Source organism: Ammodytes marinus, assembly GCF_949987685.1.
Source record: "Ammodytes marinus genome assembly, chromosome: 17".
Lineage (NCBI taxonomy): Eukaryota > Metazoa > Chordata > Actinopteri > Uranoscopiformes > Ammodytidae > Ammodytes > Ammodytes marinus.
Window position 1 is genome coordinate 22,532,042 of NC_137221.1, and position 13,522 is coordinate 22,545,563.

At 47.5% G+C, this 13,522-nt stretch overlaps 1 protein-coding gene across 8 annotated transcripts in view; it reads right to left on the reverse strand.

Annotated features, from left to right (window-relative positions):
* Positions 1-1,316: 1,316 nt before the first annotated feature.
* The window catches only part of arid1ab (AT-rich interactive domain 1Ab), a 62,156-nt gene continuing 49,950 nt past the window's right edge, over positions 1,317-13,522 (reverse strand). For 4 of the 8 annotated variants that reach the window (XM_080045426.1, XM_080045430.1, XM_080045427.1 and 1 more), the window contains 12 exons: positions 13,334-13,491; positions 13,106-13,236; positions 12,809-13,018; positions 11,913-12,117; positions 9,120-9,252; positions 8,268-8,443; positions 8,054-8,180; positions 7,439-7,558; positions 7,132-7,234; positions 5,945-6,767; positions 5,145-5,275; positions 1,317-4,787 (listed from right to left, as the gene is read on the reverse strand). In XM_080045426.1, the coding sequence (XP_079901552.1) occupies positions 2,823-4,787; positions 5,145-5,275; positions 5,945-6,767; positions 7,132-7,234; positions 7,439-7,558; positions 8,054-8,180; positions 8,268-8,443; positions 9,120-9,252; positions 11,913-12,117; positions 12,809-13,018; positions 13,106-13,236; positions 13,334-13,491 (4,282 nt within the window). In that variant the 3' untranslated portion in view covers positions 1,317-2,822. The remainder of the gene's footprint in view (positions 4,788-5,144; positions 5,276-5,944; positions 6,768-7,131; positions 7,235-7,438; positions 7,559-8,053; positions 8,181-8,267; positions 8,444-9,119; positions 9,253-11,912; positions 12,118-12,808; positions 13,019-13,105; positions 13,237-13,333; positions 13,492-13,522) is intronic. The other 4 variants (XM_080045429.1, XM_080045428.1, XM_080045425.1 and 1 more) reach the window with 2 other exon arrangements.

Sequence of the window (13,522 nt, forward strand, 5' to 3'; positions counted from 1 at the left end):
CTGCTTTTTTCTTTTTCTTGATGCAGTTATTGCAAGCAAAGGATTAGCAACAAAATATTAGGTTTTATTTACTTTAATTTATTTCAAGTCTATCTGTTCCAATACTTTTGCTCACCTAAAAATGTAGTGTTCCTTTACAAAAAATGCTTTCTTCTCAGTTCGTGTATCAGATCCAGATGTAAATACCTGGAATTGAAAGCTGAAATGTTGATCTCTTGTCTCATATTCATCTTTTGTTGTCAAACACAAATGTTTCCAGTCTACAGCAAAAATAAAGTAATTGGCCTCACTGTTCCGATACTATTGGAGGGGACTGTATAAAACTCAGTTGAAGAATAGGCTAAATCAGTGCACTCAGGTTGACTTTAGGAGACCAATGGTCCTTAATGCATTGAACCAAGTCAGAGTGAGTGTTGTGAGAAGGAAGCGAGGACTTTACGTTGGATTACTTTGTCTTGGAGTCTCTTCTGCTGAGTAGATGTCCATCTCAATGAGATTTCCTGAATAAATAAAGCTTAGCCGAGTGAAACCACATCAAGAGGCGGCAGCCGTCTTTGAAGATGTAGACGCTGGTGCCATATTTAGCTCAGGCTATTTTGTTTTTATCAATGCTATTTTGCCTCACCGTCGAGGACTACAGTACAAATACATATTTTATTATGCAATTTACTGTGTGTGTGTGTGTGTGTGTTTGTGTGTGATTTAGTGCCTCCAGAATTACAACTGGCTCACCTAATGCAGGTCAGACTTTTGGTTTCTTCGATTGGCTGCATGTGTGTTGTTTGGTAAGAGCAGCATTAATAAGGTTTAAGACACACAAATATCCCTCTACTGATTGATTCTAAAAGCCAATGCAGCTTTTGTCATGATGTCAGGAACAATATTCAGATACAATATTCAGTGTTTATGTGTGGGGTGGGGGGGGGGGGGACTCCAAGGTCCTCTGTATGTATCGCACAGACTGCCTGTTCCCACACTCATGGAAATATATATGGAAATATCAGCATGTGTGAGCCAGGGACAGCATCAGGGTGAGATGTCAATCAATGCGACAGAAAGAAAACATGGCGGTGCATGTGATGAGCAGCACAGTCGTCTCTGTATCCGATGTGTAAATATCAAAATCCATCAACAGAACACACTGTATGGCGCTTTAGATGTATCCAATCTTCTCCCAGAGCCAAAGGAGAACGAAAACAAGACTTTATAAACTGCTGCCTCAACCGTGTATGACGGGGGGGGGGGGGGGGCGATAATAAATAAATCCACAGCAAACGTCTTACGAAGATTTAATGTACATTTATTCTTAACACGTGGAACATATAGTATAAAGATTTCATACTGAATAAATGATATTCATTAAGCCAAAAAAGGAAAAAAGAGGAATTTACATCAAGTTTTTAGCTACATCATCTGAAATACAAATATGCAGAATCCGCATCACTGAGAAGAAGAAAACAAAAATTAAAAAGAAAGAAAAAAAAAGAAAACAAAAAAAATGAAAATGTTTTTTTTCTTCATGGAGGTGTAGTTTCTGTCATCATTATATGAAGGAGCTCAGAATGGAACGGCGGACATGATTGGGTTTTTTTCCTGTTATATTATTCTCTACACCCAGACCGCAGACAAACTGAAAACTTGAAGTTGTGTTGTTTGTTGGGGGTGGCGTTGGACAGCAGCTAAACCCCGCCCCTCTCCCCCCCATCGGAGCGCCATACGAGCAGGGTGAGACGCTGAGTCATGGAGGGAGGGGGGGGGACTCAAGTTATCACATGATGCATGATGGGGGGAAAACTTGTAATCGTCAAATATTAAAAACGGTGAAGAGCAACCAAAGTCGAGAAAGAGAGAGAGAGAGAGAGAGAAGTGTAATGTACAACATCATATATACAGTGCAGCTCGGACTGCATCTAGAGTTGAGGACCAGTCCTAAAGAGGTGACTTTTTAATATAAGGGTCAAGTCATACAATCAAGGGACAAAGAGAAGAGGTCGGGGTGTTGTAGGTTCACCATACTTTGGGGGGAAAGCCGTTGTTTCTCTCTCGACGTTTTTAACTAAAACTGTTTTTAAAAACTACAGTTTGCTGCCAAGCCAGCGTATCTCAGTGTGAAACAGTATTATTACAGTATGTTTACAGTTTTTTTTTAAAGGTGTACAGTACAGAAAAAAGTCCTACAATCTACTGCACAGGCCTCCCAAAGACAAAGATGTCTGTTCACAGCCAATAATGTGGTTCCATCATGTGTGGGGCTGAGTATATAGCATCCAAAGTTACAGCAATTATACCACACCACAGTCCGTGAAAGTCTATGTCGCCCCTCCAAACAACGAACCATAATATAGTTTAGTCCGTGCCCCTCTTTCCCCCTGCCGAGCACACGTATCCCCCAAACTCACTGTAAACGAGACAGCAACTTTGGTTACAGTTTCTTCTTCTTTTTTTTTCTGGAGATTTTTCTTTTCATTAAAAAACAAGTCCTTTTTATCCACGCAGGGCAGCGTACTCTGTCCTATGCCTGGGTCCCAAATCTGCTCTTGTTTGTCAGTAATCTTTCTATTCTCGGACGCTTTTAAAATCCACAGCTACTTCATGATATTCCTTCCTTTTAGTGAGAAGAAGCAGGGGGGGTAGAAAGACAGTGGAATCCGAGGTGATTTTGCATAAATTAAAAAAAAAAAAAAGAGAAAAAAGAAATAGGACAGTCAAGTTTTTGCTCTTTTCACTCACACGCAACAGACACGCACACATACCAAAAGTAAGTGGGAGGAGGGGGGTGAGAGGGAACGGAGAGAGGCGGGGCGGAGACCTCCCCACGGCTGTCATGACTGTCCGATCAGAAAGAGTACGTCACAGATGACCTGGGACACCACAGAGTTCATTAACGGGGACACGGAGATGTCCAGTAGCCGCGACTCGTACAACGTGAACTCCGAGTGGTTCTCCTCCACCTTAGCCAGGGCGTGTAAGGCCCGCGCCGCCCGCCGCATCATGTCCACGCTGGTGGGCTCGTAGTGAGGCCCGGTCTGCAGCCCTAACAGGGAGCTCTGGCTCTGCTGGTACTGTGTGGCTGCTAGGCTGTCCTCCAGGAAGCCCAGCAGGTTGCCCACGCTGGCCTTCTGCACAGCGATGGAGCGCGCCGCTAAGCTGTCTCCCTGGGCCAGGTTAGCCAACAGCACCACGGCCATCTCCCGACACACCGCCACCTTACGCTCCCCGACCATACGCACCAGCGAGCCGAACAGCTTCTCCAGGCGGCTGAAGGGGGGCGTGGCCAGGATGAGGTCCACGTTGTTGTCCTGGATGCTGAGCTTGCTGAGGGTCTCCAGGACCAGTCTCTGGGGGGACAGGGAGGCATGGGGCCCCAGCGTGGGGAAGGGATCCAGGGCCTCGGCCGACGGGCACACGGCCCAGTGGAGCAGGCCGTCCAGCAGAGGCAGACAGATGCTCTCTGGGTAGATGGAGAGGTCCAGCTGGCCAGAGATGTTGGCCAGCGTGACCAGGCAGTTCTCCCTCAGCACCTCCAGGCAGTCCCACCACCACTCGTCCCTCTCGCAGCTCACGCCCTCGTCCTCCTCCTCCTCCTTCTCGTAGGTGACGGGGGCCTGTTTGCGTTCAGGATGCCTGTGGTGGAGCAGCACCAGGCGGCCTAAGAGCAGCAGGAGTCCGGGGTGTTTGGAGAGCTCCAGGTCGTTGCCGGGGACGAAGGAGAGGCTGCGTACGATGTTGGAGATGCAGATGCAGCGCCGGGCCAGCGAGTCCTGCCAGTCGGACAGGGTGCTGAGCGGCGTCTCGTCCTTGCTGTGAGGCTCGTCCTCCAGGATCTTGATGTTGCGTCGGCTCTGCAGCTCGGGGTTGATGCTGAACAGATACTTGCCGTTCTCCTTCTGCTCCTGCGCTCCTCCGCGGACCACCTCCTCCGTGACAGAGCCGGGGCGCGCCGACAGCACGTCGTCGATGGTGGCGGTGACCGGCGCACCAATGGGAAGAGCAGGAGGAGGAGGGGGCGCGCTCTTCTCCGACAGGGACTTGTGAGCTTCGGGAGAAGACTGGGGCTGAGGCTTATTATCATCCCAGCTGGACTTGGATTTGTCTGGGTTTTCCGTCAGTGTCGTCTCGCTGGCCTGGACCTTCTTGCGGCTCTCCGCGGCCTTCGACTTGCGAAGTTTCCGCTGCGTGAGAAGGTCCGCGCGGCTCTCAAAGTGAGTCTGGATGTGTTCGGTGGTGTCTCCGCCACCGACGCTCCAGTGTACCAGGCCACTGTCGAACATCTGCCTCTGGCCCAGCTTGGACGAGTGGTTGGCCAAGAAGGGGTTCTTCTTGCGCACCACCTTGATGGGCAGCTTGTCGAACTTGCTGGCCTGCCTGGGCTTCTCCGAGTGTTGGACGTTGGGATCCTGGGTCGACCCTGAGGTAGAGCTAGTGGGTTCCTTGACAGAAGACTCCTCCTTCTTCTCCTCCTCCTGGTCCTCTGAAGACTTGCTGTGTTTGTGTGAGCTGCTGTCCTCCTCCAGTTTGACCTGGAGCAGTGAGGGAGCGTCCTGGGGGGTCTTGGTTGTCTCCTCTGCATCTTCTTCCTCCTCCTCCTCCTCCTCTTCGTCCTCCTCGTCCACGTCCATGCCCTCTCCCTCGGGCATGGGCATCTCATCATCACAGTCCTCGGCTGCGTCTGGGTCTATGAGCGTGCGCTGGCCGGGGTCTCCCACCTCGTACTCCTTCAGGATGCCAAAGATCTCGATGAGGCAGCGTCTGAAGTACTCCACCACCAGCTCCAGGAATCCAGGTAGCTGAGAAATATGAAAAGGAGGAAATGAACCAATAGTCCTATTAGCTCATACAACATGTGATAAGAATTGTAATGTTGCGTTGTGTTTAAAGTGGCTACGAGAGAACTTGTTAATTCTAGCAGGCACCTTTTGGACTAAAGTGTTTTTAGGTCGCCAGCTGTTGTTCCTGGGTGAGCGTACCCGGACAAAGGTATTAAGAAAAGCGATTTTTTTAAAAAAGCATTCTTTTGCACTGATGGTCTCAATTGCTGTTAGATGTAATTTATGATCATCAGAGGAAATACATGAATGTTTTCAAAAATATTTAAAAGTTTCCTCGTAGCTACTTTAACAGATGTAGGTGTGGGAGGGACTTACCTGGCATAAGTTAAAAGTAGTAATGCTATTGTCATCGTACAGTAAAATGTTAATGGTGTCCAAGGCCCAGGTGCTCTCAGCTAGTAAGCCGGACTTTAGGGACATCATCACTCTCCAAGCCTCAGGAGTGCCTGTAAAAAGCACAAAAACACAATGTGTATGAGTCAACAGTGAATGGTAAGAGTTTGATCAATATGTTAGAATTGCAATTTAAAAAAAGGTAGAGTCAGAATTTCTAGAAAGTTTAGACAAAATCAGTGAATATATCTCTTACCTGTCCGTACCGTGTGAGAAATCTGGTGTTAATACACAGCCTACGCTCTTTAAAACTGGTATGTAACTAAGGGTTTGTTAACAAAGGGGGGCCCACCGTAGCTAGCAACATGCCCGTTTACAGAGCCTAGGCTGTGGTTTAACAATGGATTTTCTTTTTCAGCGCACACATAGTACAGACAGGTAGTGGATCGTGACGAGGTATTCATTGATGAGCAGAATTGTGAACTCTACCTTTAATCTAAGCTCAATTGTAACTTATTCAAAATGAGCATCTTTTATCTGTATCTGTATCTGCCCAGCCAAGGGTATCAAATGACAAAGTCCAGCCAGTCTTGGGGTCATTCATTTAAAGACATGGTCAACACAACCCTTTCGGCACAGCATGCCAGATTTTTTTAAAGGAACATTTTGACATGCTATAGTATACAGCTAACATTGTATAGCTTTCATTAATTATACATTGTTCAGGGTTAATGCATGCTTATTAAACATGCTGAGGGAAGCATGAATGATAAGTTGTGTACCGATGTCTTTCATGGTGAGCCTCCTGCGGGGCTTGAGGTGTGGTTGAGAGGCCTCCACAGAGCCAGGGGGGAAGGCCACGTCTCTCCTGATCATGGGATGCTGTACGGGGGCCTGGCCGATGTGGGAGGCTTGCACCGGGTGTCCGGCTTTCAGCACCTTGTTGCCAGGACCTGGATGCATGTAGGGAGACTTGCTGGGCGACGTCCTGCTCTCCATTTGCCGGGGCATGGGCGCAGGGCTGGACACTTGAGGAATGTGGTTCTGTGAAGTCTGGTAGGTGGAGGGTAGAGGGCGGGTCATGGGAGGTCCAGTCCCACCAGGGCCAAAGGGAGGCTGTCTCTGGACGTGTCCGGGCCACTGTCCCTCGTGGTTCATGCGTTGGTCCGACGGCATCATCTCCTCGCGGTTCATGCCGTGGTAGCCGCCGGGGCCCTGACCTGGTACGGGAGGCCCCTGTCGGTTGGGGTAGTTGGGGTAGCCCATCTCGTTGCGGCCCTGCCACATGGGGCCCTGGGGCCCGTCAGGACCTGAAGGCATGGGGTTGGCCATCATCTGTGGAGGCATGGGAGACTGGGAGTTGGGCCCAGCGGCGGACGGCCCTCGCTCCCGGCCAAATGGAAAGGGGAACTGGTTCTGTGGGCCCGGTGGTCTGCGCTCCCCCCCTGGGTAAGCGTTGTATTGGTTATACATGTCCTGCTGGCCCTGGGGCCCCGAGGCCTGGGGGCCAGGCTGCTGCTGACCGCTGTATGGGACGTTGTACATCTCTCCCTCATGGCGCTTGGCTGGAGGACCGTACCCTCCTTCAACGGGACGCTTGTAGTTCTGTCAGGAGACAACATTCAGCATTACACCTTTATATACATTATACAGTTTACATTACATACACTTATAAAGGTTTAACAATGCTTCAATCTGTTCAATAGGATGCTAACACAGATAGGGAAGTTTATCTGAATACATAGTAAAAGTAAATCTTGATGTTTTTTAATCAATGGTTGAGGGGATAAGTCTATTAATTTAGTTTATGAAACAACATGCGCTGTAATAACAATTTTGTTGCTTTTTATTTCGAAATTACTCTTCATATACTTTTTGATTTTAAAAACAACTCTTTTTGAAAATGCTATAAAGATATAAAATCGAGTTGCATTGAGAGCACTGCAGAAGCTGAACAAAATGTTCTCACCGGTTGCTGCTGCACAGGATACATTCCTGGCTGTTGATTTGGGAATGGGCCACCAGGGGGCGCTCCTTGGCAAGGGAACTGATTGCTATAGGAGTCAGGATGTCTAAAAACAAGAACCAACATTCACAGCATTACTTTCTTGTTGTTTTCTTTACAGAAACTGCACAGACAGTTGTAGTATGAAATGTAACCCTTAATAAAATCTTTCAGACTGTTAAACTGATCACAGTGGCAAAATGACTTGAAACAACCATCTCCCTCCTTTGACAGAGTTGTGTTAGCATTGTTAGCATTGTATGGTACTGACCGTTGCTGTGGTGGAGGGCGGCTGGGTGAGTACATCCCCGTGTCGGCTCCTGAAGGCATCATGTTGGGCTGTGGAGCTCCTGGTCCCATGGTGCCTTCAGGGCCCATGCCTGGCTCCTGTCTGTTAACACAACAAAGAATACTTATCAGTTGATTTGTCTAAACTGGATGTGCATACAGACATTGGAATAGTACATGACTAATCCGTATCATGGGTTACAATGTTGCGTGACAGGATTGGGATCAGGCCTTTCATAAACACAATATGTAATATTCCGCTGTAAGGGGGCTCACAATCAACACATTAACAAAACACATAGTTTGATGACATCATGGACCATGGGAACAGCGTGGGCCAGAGAATACGCAGTGGAGGGAAGTCCTATTCCTCATTGACAGGCGACAGAGTGAAATTGTGCGTAACTTTCTCTGATTTAGAAAATTGATGGAAACATTTGTGATGTTTTTAGTACACAACTCAACAATAATTACTTATGTAAATCTTTGAGGTTTTAAAGCAAAATAAAATACATATTGTGCCTTTAAATTGTTTTATAAATCCTTATAATTATAAAATCATGCCGGCAATAGCAGCAGAATAAAACGGCATGTTTACCTTCGGTCATATCCGTAGGGGTACTGTTGCCTCTGGCCTAGCTGCATGTTGGCCATGGGGCCTGGTGGGCCTCTGTACTGCTCTGCCATCCCACTGTTGGGGCCTGGCTGCATGAACTGCTCTCCTGCTGACAGAGGAAAAGACAAACAGTGTTAGTTTCAGCTTTAACAGAACCTCTGAAGTCATGTGACCTGCTGCTTAGGCGATGTCTCACCTTTCCTCATGCCACTGAAGGGGTCCTTGGTGGCTTCATAAGGGCCCATGCGGCCCATCATCTCAGGGCCAGCCATCCCGGGCTGGTAGCCCTGGGAGTTGGGAGTCATGGCGTTCCTTCTGGAAAAAGCTGGGTCTACACCGTCGGCAAAGGGGTCCTGCAGATTAACACTACTCCTATGGGAGAGCAATAGTTAGTTAAAAAGAGATTGTTCATGAAAGACATTTTATTTTTTGGTTTGCTTCATAAATCAATTTCAATATATTTCCAATATATTTAGGACTCCAACACGGTTTGCTTTTTGTCAATTTCTTGTTTTGAAGGGAAGTGTCATGCCCCTACTGACTTTTCCTTGGCATCCTACCTAAGTGGTATAAGTTATAGAAATGAAAGATAGAAATCTCCCATAGAAATTGCCTTGCATTCTGTGTTACAGTGTTTTTGTGTAAGGCAAAATCATACCAGATCTGTTTTTCCATCCTTAAATGTCAAGATAATTTGCAAGCCCCACTTTACAGTGAATGCATCTACTGTATTTATTCTAGTATTTTGGGAGATTAATATGACTTTACTTAAATATTTCATATAGTCATTGCCAAACCAGACACACTTTTTAAAATCTGTCTATTAGACTTTCATCATTCATTAACTCTTATTTCCAATTATTAACAAGCTTGTTGTTTGGTGAGTGTATATCCTGACATGATCTAACATTAAATGGCTTAAAGCATATTATTCCTCTTGTGCTTTATTTCCTACTGCAGTGATTACTGGAAGGATCAGCTTAGTCTTATTGTGATTGCTGACATGGTTATCCAAAGGAAACATGATATGGTAGCTTCTAGCTCATACCTGACTCCGGGCATGGGAGGCATTTGTGTGTGCGGTGTGGAGGCTGGAGTGGGGGGCTTCAGGTCTCCCCCCTCTGCCATGGAACTACTGGTAGACTGAGGAGTCTGCGGCCCTTGCAGGGATCCAGAACCAGCTGCAAAGCAATGATCATAACACACTGAGTATCTGGAAAAGGGCAATAAAGGTCTGTAAGGGTGCTTTGCCATGTTTGGTTCGATGAAAACTAACTGGTTAGTTTGGACACGTGAGAACAAAGCAATCGTATTCAGGTCGGTTCCAAACAAACTCATGAGCGGACCGAGTTTGACCCAACTGCAGGAAGCACTGCGTAACAAGCTCCCGTAGAAAGCTACGCTATGCATTATGGGATGGGGGAAAGCAATCTACTTCCTGTAGTTTCTTTCTGTAGTTTTCCCGCATGGACATTTTGACCAATTGTAGAGCAGTTCACAAACTGAGTTACTGCTCCAGCCCCAGACACATCTGACCAAAACAAGAAGGTTCTCATAAGAGCTGCATGGAGAAACACAGTGTGTGTCCAGCTGACTGAGCCTTTGAGTACACAGCATGCCAAAATGTGTGAATCTACCACCTCTGACTGACAGATTACTGCCTGACCTGTACAGACAGCCAGTTGAGCTTGTGTGACTGTGATAGTGTCTGATTGTTTTGTTTGGGTTTTGTGTGCGTGCGTAGGTGTGTGTGTGTGAGTGACACATTCTTTAACTTCAAAAGCTCAGGACTTCTCATTATTAAGCAGGCCAGCAGACTGATGACTCACAGGTTCCCATTCATTAAACTGGCACACACGCACACACACACACACACACACACACACACACACAACACCAGGGTCACTGGCAGGTCACATTTATTCACATTTTCTCACATCATGCTCACGCCTCTCTTGCTCTCACGCACACACACACACACACACACACACACACACACACACACACACACACACACACACACACACTAGCCGGGCTCACCCTCCCCCTCCCTCTAGGCAGGGATTTCCCTCTACTAAAGATGTAGGGAGGATCTCGTGAGGACGGGGAGAAAAAAGAAAAAGTGTGGTAGAGAGAGAGAGAGAGAGAGAGAGGCATGACTTTAACGCACACACATACAAGCCTCTTCCCCTCCATTCATCATTTCTGGCTCAGCACTAATCTCCAGGGAGTGATGCCTTGCCTCTGTAGCCCTGCGGCCAGGCACCAGCCAAGCAAGGACACGCCAGTGACGGAGCGAACGCTATCGCCAAATCACCTCCTAGCCATCCCCCCTTTCTAGCTCTTCCTTAGAGGGGCTGCTGCCAGCTGACATGCACCCTGATGTCTCCTGTAACAACCCCTCCACCCCCCCCCCCCCCCCCCGGCGCTGACTCAGTGCCCTGTGTCTGACAGCCCTGGGTTGGGGCCAGACTTTGGAGCAACACGTGCTCGCTCGCGGTGTGGTTTCGCTCCTGGCAAGCTAAAAGCCCGGTCCCTCCAAAACAAACAGCTTCCAGGCGACACATCATCCGAGAACCCCTCCCACACCCCCCTATAACCTCTCACTGACTGCCAGTTTACACACACACACACACACACACACACACACACACACACTGACTTTCTACCCAACGTTCAGAGTTCATTGAAAGATTTGGCATGCTGTGTTCGCACCAAAAAAACCAACAGGGGAGAGTGTGTGAAAGGACAAGTCTTTCTCCGTCACGTCTTGTGCAAATGCCACAAAGAGTATTCCCCCAAAGGAGACGTGTGAGTGGAAGTGTCCGCTGGTGCAAACTTGTGTGACTTACAGCTTCGCAGCCGTCATTTACAACTCCTCCGATATATGCCAAAGAAGCAGTGATCTATGGAGGGACGGATGGCGGCACCATACAGCACATGACAAACGAGGAACTTAAATCGGGCCGTTTAACACCGCAATTAATAGGATACAATAAAATACACTAGTTTATAGGGCAGATGACGTGAGGCAAATACAGTGGAGGGGGATGTGATGAATGGCCTGGACGCCACACTGCACCCCAAGGGAGAAAGGTGAGAGTGTAACAAGCCTTCACTTATTGGATACGAGGGGGATGTTACCGAACAGTAAAGGGGCCATGGGAGAGAGAGACAAAAACAAGGAGGAATTTCTCTTTTCATCATGCACTTTGAGAATATAGTCCAACGGTCGTGGATAAAGACAAAATACAATGTGGAGAATAAGCGGGAGAAGTAAAGACTGCGATAAAGTTGGTAATAAGTTGACAGATCTGAGCTGCTGGTGTCAATAACTCGTAAGCAATACTTTATTAAAACACAAACGATGCTTCTTTGCTATCGTCTTAAGGCAGACAATGGGCTACAACTTTATTTCTGCTGAAACCAGATGCCCTTTAAGCTCGACTAATAATACATTGCTCTCTATGTGCAGCGGGCTGTGAGACACCAAAGTGATGAATATTCCAAATACCGTCACTCCTATAGAGTTCAGTGCAGTTATTAGTAGAGCTTAGAGGACGTCTGGTTTCGGTAAAAAAATGAGGTTGTGGCAAAGATGCATTGTTTTTGTCTCCATAACGTTTTGCTGATAAGTCTGTTAATACCATTCCAGCTTTACTGCAGTCTTGAACTAACACATTTTCGAAATTTTTACTCGAAGATTATTATTAAAATAAATCCTCCAATTTCTTAATTTTTTCCTCCCGCGGCCCAAATACTCTTCCATAGTGCTTTAACTCCTGGGGAAAAGGCGGACACCAGTGGCTTTGCGCTTTAGGGAAAGGTGTTAGGCGCTCACCTGGGCTGGGGGGCTGGACCTTGGGCTGGTTCTTTTTGGTGTCCGTGTTGAAGAATTCGGGGGCCGGGTCCTCGCCGCGCTCGATCTTGCACTCGAAGGCGTACAGACACTGGATGTACTGCTTCTTCAGCGAGCTGGCGGCGCTGCTCGACGTGCCCACGTTCAGGTTGGTGGCCAGCTCCCTCCACTTCTTGTTCTTGTTCACCTGGTGGGCGGGACACAGGGAAAAGAGGCTTAGAGATGCTGCTCACACACAACAGCCTTAAAGGAATGACACTACAACCCGGAGTAATCTGTGATATTAGGGCTGGGCAGTGAAGTTTGACCGAAATGCCTCCATACCATCGAGTATCGAAACATTGTCTTGTTCTTTAATACCAAATTTCAATAGCTAAGGGGTTAATCTCATCAACGTCACACGAGCCAATAAGCATGCAGCATTGCTTGATGTGCCAAGATGTAAAGGTGCTGGTGATTGGCTATTTGGAGGCATCCAGGAAAATACATTAGGTTGCATACATACATTCTGACTCGCACCGTTACATCTTGCACTGAAAACTATTTGCACTGTTTCATTGTATTTGGTCCCTGTTTGCTGGTATATTTGGTTGGGAGCTGCAGTGGCTCAGGAGAGTGGGAATGTGTGGAAATGTGAAGGCAGTTAGTTTGAATTCAGCTTATAGTATATTAAGTTTGATTTTATTGATGTTATGTAAAAATGACGAGTAGCTTAAAAAATAAAACTTGTGTGGTGTTACCGTAATGTATGCCATCTTGTTACTACAGATTTCATATCATTGCTATCAAAGTCAAGGTATCTGTAACGAGAACTACATTTTTTTTTTAAACAATATCCAGCTTTAGCGATATTGACTAAGGCAGACTTTCTGGCGTACCTGTGTTAGTCCTCCTATCTCTTTGACGCACACGTATAGTCTGAATAGATCCAGGGGCTTGCGTCCAACGGCGGGCAGGTTGGTCATGCCCATGGCTTTCTCCTCGGCGAAGGCCAGGAAGCGGTCCACCCACATCTTCCTCTCCGGCTCGGGGCCCAGCTCGTACAGACGCGTGATCTTCTCGTTGGTGATGGTTGAAGAGCTGGACTTCTACAGGGACAGACCACAGGGAGGAAAGGGTGAGGAAAAAGAAAAGGTCTAATGGCCCACAAGAAATTCACACTGAGGATTTCTCACCTTTTTAGGGGGTGGGTCGGGTTTGGGAGTCCCTTCCACTTTGTTGTTAATTTTCTGAGCGGGGTTTATTTTCTCCATGCCAAACTCCGAACTGGGTGGCATTCCTGGATTTTTAGGGGGTGATAAGAGGACTGTAAAAAGTCAAATTAAAGATTATACTTCAAGGCCCACAGTAGCACTGCAGCCACATGGTGGGGGGGGGGGGCTTTCAGTCGAGCCTTTACTCACCTGGCGTGTTGTTTGGCATGTTTGCTCCCATTGGGTACGGCCCTGGCCCTGGCCCCGGCCCTCCCTGGTTCATCATACCGTGCATGCTGTTCATGCCGGGGCCGTACGGAGAGCCTGCTCCCATCATGCCCTGGGGCATGTTAGGGTAGCCAGGTGGCCTACAGAAGAGAGAACTTCTTTAGAAGCTTG